Source organism: Alligator sinensis, unplaced genomic scaffold (assembly GCF_000455745.1).
Source record: "Alligator sinensis unplaced genomic scaffold, ASM45574v1 scaffold611_2, whole genome shotgun sequence".
In the NCBI taxonomy this organism is placed as follows: domain Eukaryota; kingdom Metazoa; phylum Chordata; order Crocodylia; family Alligatoridae; genus Alligator; species Alligator sinensis.
The window spans coordinates 1,603,264-1,612,164 of record NW_005841869.1 but is presented as its reverse complement, the minus strand read 5'-3'; the positions used below and the strand labels follow the sequence as shown (position 1 = coordinate 1,612,164).

General features: G+C 50.4%; 1 protein-coding gene across 10 annotated transcripts in view; it reads right to left on the bottom strand.

Annotated features, from left to right (window-relative positions):
- DAB2IP (DAB2 interacting protein) overlaps window positions 1-8,901 on the bottom strand; it is a 272,314-nt gene that overhangs the window by 166,579 nt on the left and 96,834 nt on the right. For 9 of the 10 annotated variants that reach the window (XR_003092149.1, XM_014526707.2, XM_025193999.1 and 6 more), the window contains exon 2: window positions 2,770-2,873. Coding sequence is in view for 9 of the 10 variants with exons in the window: in XM_014526707.2 (XP_014382193.1) it covers window positions 2,770-2,873 (104 nt within the window). In the remaining variant the exon portion in view is untranslated. Of the gene's footprint in view, window positions 1-2,769; window positions 2,874-8,776; window positions 8,879-8,901 lie in introns of those variants that run through there. The other variant, XM_025194008.1, reaches the window with a different exon arrangement.

Below are 8,901 nucleotides of genomic sequence, written 5' to 3'. Positions count from 1 at the left end.
ATCTGCAAACTTGGACAGAGTACATTTCACTCCCTCGTCCAAGTCGCTGATGAAGACATTAAAGAGTATCGGTCCAAGGACCGAGCCCTGCGGGACCCCACTGCCCACACCCTTCCAGGTTGAAACCGACCCATCCAGCACGACTCTCTGGGTGCGACCCTCCAGCCAATTCGCCACCCACCGGACTGTGTAGTCATCCAAGTCACAGCCTCTTAACTTGTTCACCAGTATGGGGTGGGATACCGTGTCGAAGGCCTTCCTGAAGTCTAAAGGCCTTCCTGAAGTCTAATTAACTCCAAGATGAACATGGGCCGCCAATGTGGGGACGTGGTCAGGAAGGCTAACCGCACCATGTCGTGCATCCATAGATGCATCACGACCAGGTCCAGGGAGGTGACGCTCCCCCTCTATGCGACATTGGACTTGATGATCTGCTCATGTCTCTTCCAACCCTACCAACTATGAAACTATGAACTAAGGCAGTGGAGTGAAACAACGTACCCCAAACTGACAGACCCAGTCAGTGGCAATGTCAAAAAGAGGAAGAAAAGTTACTTACCTATACAGAAACGGCAGTGCTTCTGGCTGTATTGTACACTATCATATGTACACCGACTACCGTACATATATTTACTCTACTCCTAATGGTCACGAGGTGCATATCCATTCAGAATTATGTGTGTGTGTGTGTGTGTGTGTGTGTGTGTGTGTGTGTGTGTGTGTATATATATATATATATATATATATATGGATATAGATACAGATATGGATAAGCACTCAGAAAAATAACTCGGGTCTTCTTTTGCGCAGTCATTGCTCTAACCGTTGCCATGGCCACCAGGTAGCAATTACTATATGAATTATACAGTACAGATATATACTCGCATGCTTGCATATATGATAGCTGTGGAGTGTGCGGGCCCACATACACTCATAAAATTAGAGTTTACATATGCAAAACAGGCTCTTTCAATCTACCAGGGCTGCAAGCATCAGTGCATATTTTTGCAAGCGAATCAGGGATGCTCCCATTTTTTGAGTTTGTGCCATTAGGTTTTCTTTTCTGTCTCTAGCTAAGTGCCCCATGGAGTGCCCAGGCCTGTACAGCCAATGTGACAGACAGAGAAAGTATGTACTCAGCTCTGCCTCTCTCGTACAAACAAATACCTGTGCACAGTGTTCTGCAGCGTGCAACAGCCACATCCCTGTTGAAAACGTGCCCTTCAACGTGCCTCGGTCAGCACTGAGATCAAGTCCGTATCTCCGGCTGTTTACACTTTAAGCATATGCCCTCTTCAGAAAGCACCTGAAAATATTTCTTTCATAAATTATTACTACTGGAGGTTGCCCTCAGCTGATTATGAATCCTGCCCTCCTTTACACACACGTTCCTTATTCATTAAGCAGAAGCAGGTCCAGGGTGAGGATGCATTTAAAAAAAATTGGCGTCTCTGGCTGGATCATTATTGCCTACTTTAAAAACAGTTTATTTTGCTCCCACTGTTGTACCTCCATTTGTCAACAAAGCGGGAGCCCGAACTAACTAATGACCGGGATTTTATCTTATTCTTTATGGAAGCCAGTCCCACAGGTGGGAAGTGATAAATCTATGTCAGAAGACTACCAAAAAAAAATAAATAAATCTACAGGATGTTAGAGAGAGGAGCTAAGCCAGCGAGGGCCACGGAGGGGGACAGTGCAGGGACCTCTTGCAAATTTTAATGTAAGAAGGAATGAAGATGGTTCGGGCCAAATCCGATTCCCACCAGTCAGGCAGCTTCAGCAATCCTGTTCCTCCCTGTCCGACTCACTGAAAAACGAATAATGTGTCTACTTGTGCAACGCACTTACATCTTAGCCTCAGAAATAACTCGCATGCGGCAGTGAGGAGGAAGGGGACCAGCCCCTCTCTCCCACTAATGCTTTTTTCAAGGACTCGAGCAGGTGGGGACCTAGCACCTAGACACAGGTCTAATCTGGCCCTTTCATTTTAGACCTCACGAGGCAAGACAAGGGCCTCCTACAGATAGCATCCGGCACACAACTCTTACCCTATAGCCACACAGAGGCTCGTCCCAGCATGGGTACTTGTCTGGGCCAAGTCTGCCTTTGGCTTTTGTAGAGGACTTTCTGTCAGCTGTGCTTCCCTCCTCCCTCCAGGTAAGGCTATTCCACCATGGGGCTCAGGCTTGGCTCTGCCACTAGCTCACGGTATGACCTCTGGCAAATCTCTTTGCTTCTTTGGGCTTCCCCGTCCCTTGGTGTGACAGGGATGCAACACTAGCGCCCTACTCCTGAGCGGGGCCTTTCTGAAACACGTCAGGTGTCTGCGCACCTCGGTCATAAGCCGCTGTACACAAGGATGCACCTATGCACAGCGATGCCCTAAAAGACAACGGTGGAGGAAATCAGTAGAGATCTGTTTCTTGCTCGGTGGGAGGGAGTCTCGTCTCCTCCGTGTGTTCAGAGCGAGGAGCAAGGAGAACAGGCTGTACTGTGCAGCACCAGACTGAAGCACGCCCTGATGCATATGCTGTGCTTCAAAGCATTCACAGGTGAACTCGCACAAACAAAGCACCGTAAAGGAAGCACCGTGGCAAATCTAGTGAGCTTACCGGGAAGTCATAGACGTCCACTGGCTGCTCAGAGTAGCTATTAACTGCATATTTACTTAAAAATAGGCCACCACACGTCACCCTCAACTCCACCTCTGCTCTGAGGATGCAGACCAAACCCCGAGAGGGGATGAAGTTGGAAGGAGATACTCACCGTGACCCGGAACGGCGTGGTCGCGGTGGGCTCCATGGTGGGGTTTTTCTCCGTGACCCCGCTGGGCATGCTGCGCCTCTGCCCGGATCTGTCCGGGGGGGACTCTGCGAACAGCAAAGAAGGGAAAGGACAATTAGTCAAACACACAGGACCTCAGGGCAGCATAGGGATGGATGTAAACTGTGGGGGACGTTAGGCATGGCTTCCTCCTTTCAGACGCGCTTGCGAAGAAGCTCTGCCGTGCCTGCTCCTGTTCCACAGGCACCTTGGTGCACGTTTCGACAACAGGACTTTCCTACTCACAACGACACCCCTGCGAGGCCGGCATTACCACTCCTCCCATTCTGGAGATTGGCAAGGAGAACAGGTACAGAAGCTAAGCGGCAGTCATACACAAGTTACAGATCCATGCACATGCAGGCTGGGCAGAAGCAGCTGCTGGGGTCAAAAGCACAACTCTGAACTTCGGAGTTCCCTTCCTAACTCTGCCAGCGACTTGCTTTGTGAATGAAAACGAGCTCTCTGACCCCTCTAGGTCTTGGTTTCCCACCGTGGGTAGGGACACGCGCCTCTCTGGCAGGGGGGATGCTGAAGCAGGACTCGGGAGAGCTGACAGGGTGTTGTGGGAGACGTGGAGGGAAGGGTCCCGAGAGAGGCGCAGAGCTAGAACCAACCTGTGGTGCTTTGCCAGGTATATGCTCAACCCCCATCTGCAGCACTGAAGGCTGCAGGGAAGTGGCTGTATGAGCGAAGTGCCACAGGAGGGTGCTGGTGCTTTACCTGCACTCCAGACCTCTCCATGCAGCTCTTGCTTTGCATTGTTAAAGCACCAGCGGGGCACCCCGGCCTGTCCAGGGATGACGCAGTCTGCAGACAAGGACCTAAAAAATCTGCCAAAGATTCACAGGGAAGGCAAGTGTCTTTAAACACTCTGACAGCTAGAAATAATGGGCCAGCCCTGCTAATGAATACAGCTGGAGCCCACATACATGGGGCAAAACAGCAGAGAGATCTATGCAAACCCTATTAGCAATTCACTTCCATTTTTCTAGCGCTCAGAGAGGGCGCGCTGGATGCTTTGAGCTCTGCCGGCTCCTGCCCTCCCGTGGCAGCGCATGCCTCCAGCCCGGAGGCACCGTGGGATCACAGCCACTTCTGCACAAAGGGAGACTTTTCAGAAGAGGCGGCGGTGATACTCCCAGCCCATTCCCGCCCGGCAAGAAGCTTCTCGCGGTGGAGCAGAAAGGGAACAAACAGCAAACCAGGCTTTACATCGCCTGGCCAAGTGCAAACTTGGTCAAACTGTCCCTGTCTTCTGCGGGGTCTTTGGTTGCTCTTGCTCTGACCCTAGAGAAGGTAGAGGCTCTTTCAGCAAACCTGCCCTTCAGCAGGGAAGCAGGCACTGGAGAGCGGCATCAACTCAGAGGCGCCTTTCTCCATGATCTGAGAACCAGGTGGCACTTGAATGAATAAAGTGCATTTAAAGCCTCGAGAGGAGCACCCGGCACTTGAAGGGAAACAGTGACGAACAAGTGTTTGGAAATGGAAAGCAAGAGGCCTCCTTTTTTCAGGGATGGAGACAGAAGCCGGGCGCACGTTGCCTCGTGATCCTCTAGCGGTCCTTTTGGACCGCCGAGCAGTCGGCTTGACACGTGCTCTGCATCGGTGCAATGGAGCGGTCAGCAGGGAGGGTAACCCAGTCCACAGCATCGGAGGAGGACACTAGGTCAGGCTTAGGCCTGGCTTGTCTGAAACGTGACCAAGCCACACGCAGCCGAATACACGGCTAGACACTGCTAAGCGCCTCGCAAACGAATGGAAGCAGAGCTGGGTTTTTCAGTAATCTGTTTTATTGGATCTACTGAATAGGTGGGAACGATGCTAGGTCAAGCTTTTGGGAACAAAGCGACTTGAGGGAGGGCACTGTGTGCCTCCAAACTACTGAGCTGGTCCAATAAAAGATATTACCAAAAATCCCTTGCTTCTTGAATACTTCCTGAGCTATCCTGGCTACAACAGCCCTCCAACCTTGCTCGCAAATGAATGCCTCTTAGGTACACAAGGGAGGAAGTGGATGAACTGAAAACCGAGACGACACATTTTATTATGACCTCAACTCTGAAGGGCTCTTTTATTTGTTCACATCCACTGGGGCTGGAACTTTACTTAGCCAGATCGCTCCCTTTCTACAGCCTGTTGTTATAAAACCACATTACGCTCTTTGTGTTACTCAACTAACAAATCTCAGCGGCCTGGAGAATCCCCCAGGACTTGTGAAAGGGAAGAGCGCCTGAAAGAGCTGTCCTGGCATTTACTAAACAATTTAGCATCCAAGCAAAAGAAAGGGGTGCCTCAGAGCAAGGCCAAAGAGGAGCTGCTTCACCGGGCTGCCCCGTTTCTAAAACGACCAGTGTAAAGAAAATGAAAAGAAACGCACCAGGTGCGAATATCATTCGAGCACAAGATTTTGCAGGGAACCCCTCTGCTCACAAACAGGATGATGTTGCGGCGCGAGGCATGACTTTTTGTGGGCGATCTCTTTTATCGGAAGATATCACCCACAAAAATTCTGGCCTCTTGAGTATTTCTGGGGCCATCAAGGCAAAATCCTCACTTCAACGCTACCATGATGTTACTGCAACTCATGGTTGGGAATGACAGGTGGCTTGAAGAAAAACCCCGTTTGCAAAGGGAAATCCCTGGCGTGCTGTGCTAGAGGGAGGCAACCGAAAGCTGGAAGAAGCCGCGCTTCTGAATGCCTGCAACAACGCGCCTCACATAACTAATGCAAGTTAAAGGCCCTTTGTTTGCCCATCCTCTGCCCTCATCGCGTGGGCAAGGCGCAATTTGCCATGATCGGGTCCTGGCAAGGGCTCTCGCCCGTGCCCCTGGCTGGACCGGGGGAGAAGCGAATAATGGCCGCAATCCCATGGGACGCTTGCTGAGAAGCAAAATAAACCGCTGCGGAGGGACAGACCGGGAGACTCTTGCTACGCACCAGGGCCAGCTCAGTGATATCTTCATGGCCTGGGATGCCCATCCCAAATCCCGGCGGCAGCTAATTCACAGCGCAGAGAACCCCGTGCCCAAACTTTGAGCGAGCCGCTGCTTTCTTTGCAGAACGAGTCCCACAGCGTTCCCACCTCTCCCACCGATGCTCCCACACCATTCTGGGGTCAGAGCCCTTTTCTGGACCGCCACAAAGAAGCCGCTTGTTACCGTTGTGAACCCACTCTCCAAGCGGCAACACGGGAGCTGAAGAGGCTGTTTTGTATGTATTGACCCATCAGAGCAATGAATGGGCATATTAAAAAACACTTCTCACGCAGGCAGCTTGAGCATGGGAGTGGAGGGGCTAAACTAAAAACAGTGGCAAGAAACCCTGGCCCCCGAGGCCTGCACGATACAGCCCTGTGCTGTCCCCAGGGCTGAGCCTGGGGCTCAGGGGGACAACACCTGCATGCAACCATCACAACACTCGTGGCTTATAGCACAATGGCTCATCGGGTCAAAACACGCGGTCATCTCCTTTTCTCTTTCTCTGAATCTGCTTAACTTTCTAACTACACAGGTCAGCAGAAAGGGAGAGGTGTAGAGATGAGCCAAAGACCCTGTCTCAGCCTCCAAGTCTACTTGGATCCAGAGTAGCTTGCTCAGGGGTCTCCAGAGTTGTCAACACAAGGCTGTACCCCAAAAGCTCACCCGGCTTTCAATCCAGGACCGGAAAATAGCCCGCGTTTGGCCTGCTGTGCAGAGGCTGCGAGGAGGGGCTGCCTCTCCTCGCTATTTCCTTGTCTGCTACCTGCCCTTTGGGAAACAACCCGGGGCTTTGGGATGAGCCAGGATCTCGGGCTGGGAGTCTGGCCTGCGGAAGGAAGCGGCTCTGTTATTGCTCCCTGCGAGATGAAATGAAGTCTTATAGCACAAGACCGAGGAACACTCCCGGGTCGGGCTTGTGGTTTTGTCACTGACTCACGGTGTGGCCTCGGGCACCTTGTTGCTCTGCTGCTCAGGCTCCCCACCTATAAAATAGGCGTAAGACTCGCCTCTCTCACAGGCAGGCAGCAAGACCACGTTAATTAATGTCTGCACATCTTTCTTCAATCCCCAGATGAAAGATTCGGTGGAAGGGCAAAGCATTATTGCAGCAGCTAACCACAGAGCGACCTTTCCAGAAGCACTCGGTGCTATCAAATGCCACCCTTTTCTCAAGAGCGGGGGAATTTCCACGTACATTGGATACCATCCTTCAGCTGGTCGAAATGGTTGGATTAGACCTTCACTCGTCCATTTACTGACTCTAGATCAGAGCCGATTGGGGGGCTTAGACGCACAGTATCTCAGGGCACTATTCGCTCCCCAAAGTTCTCGGCATGTTATTAACTTAAAACCTCCAAATCTCTCCTTTATGACACGGATGGTCTGAAAAATCACTAAAGTAACAGTCTATTAAGGGAGGATTATAGGTGCAGGCAAACTGGATCTGAAAAATGATTCCTTGGGCGTAACAAGGAAAGCCTCATCATCAAACAGCAGAGATGCAAGAGGGCAGAGACGGGTACCAGCAAAAAGCGATGGCTTCCTGGCTCGCTGCTGTTTCCACTGGCCTTTGCTGCTTTCTCCCTAGCAAAGGGGCCAGGCGGAGTAGAAATGAGCAGCACAAGGGCTTTGTCCACTTGCTCCTGGGCAGTTAGATCAGATCAGGCAGGCAGGGATGCCGTGTCTCAAGACAACCCTGGCAAAGTGCTGAGCAATGAAAATTAAGCTGCTCGGGTCACAGTTAGCTTTACTCCTACTGCACATGATGAAAAATCATTACCCTTTAGCTGTTTATCTTGCCCCCCTCCTTCTCACCCATTTCATCTCTCACAGACCTGGACTATAAGCTGGCTGGGACGGAGCCTGAATATTGACTGAGGTCTCTGCTGCCACAGTAATGATGAAGGAACAGCAGCATCATTCGCCATTAAGGTAAAAACAGATAAGACCCACTTCTGATTCCCCAAGAGCTGCACAAAGCTGCAACGTGCTTGGCTTTGCAACGGTGTCAAGGAAGATTCTCAGTCAAGATGAAAACGAACTTCCCCCAACTTCATACGAACAGGAAACCTTTCCTGCAGTTTGTCAAATCTAGACACGATCTACAGTTGGGTTTACAGTGCCCTTCAGTGTCCATCAAACTTCAGCAATGGAGATTGAAAAGCTTACTGACGTACCAACTTTACTAGCACTTGTATAAGGAAATAAGTAATAATATTTATAACTTTACAGATGTTAAAGTTTTTACAGGTTTGCAAAGTAAGGCCGGTAAAATAAAGACTTCTTTATCTAATTATGATCTAATTCACCCCCCAGTGATTGAATGAGCAGATTAACTATCAGTAATCCTCACCACAGCTTTTCTATCCCCATTTTTCAGGTGGGGAAATAATTACGTAGCAGTTAAGCAACATCGCCGAGGCTTGCAGAAAGTCAGAAACGGAGCAGAGTTGGGAACTGCTGGCTCCCAGCCTGCTGCTCAGCCTACTCAACAACACTGTTTTCTTGTACAGAAATCAAACCATGCCAGTACTACCACGGTGCGGGTCACCGAGCTATTTTTATTGTTCTCTTTCCCCTTGACGAGTCCTATTTTGCAGTAGCCTCATCTGCACCTGTGATTCAAAGCTTGTCTAAGTGGAAGTCAGCAAGATGACTCCCGCGGTTAGGAATTAAATGCACAGACTCTTATTTGCACCCATGAGGCTGTCACAGTTTGCTTCTCTGAAATCTCCATATAATTCATGTTAAACGAGGGGCCAAGACCCAGCCAGTGGAAGAGGCAGACAGCAGAGACAAAGGAAAAGTTTCAACATGAACCAGCTGGAATGAGCAAGTAACAAGCAGATACTTTCAGAGAAGTGCTCCCTTAATAGGAAAAACTTTGAACGTCCAACAAGGAAAGCGGACACAAGGTCCAAATGCATGCCTGCAAAGCCAACAAGAAGAAGCGTCACCCTTCACTCACCAAAAGGCAGCCATGCTGGTCTGCAAACCGCATGCCATGACACTCCGACCAGGGCAGGAATAAGAAAAGATGCAGAGATGATGACTTCATCCGAGGCAGCGACAACAGAAGTATGAGAGGAATGC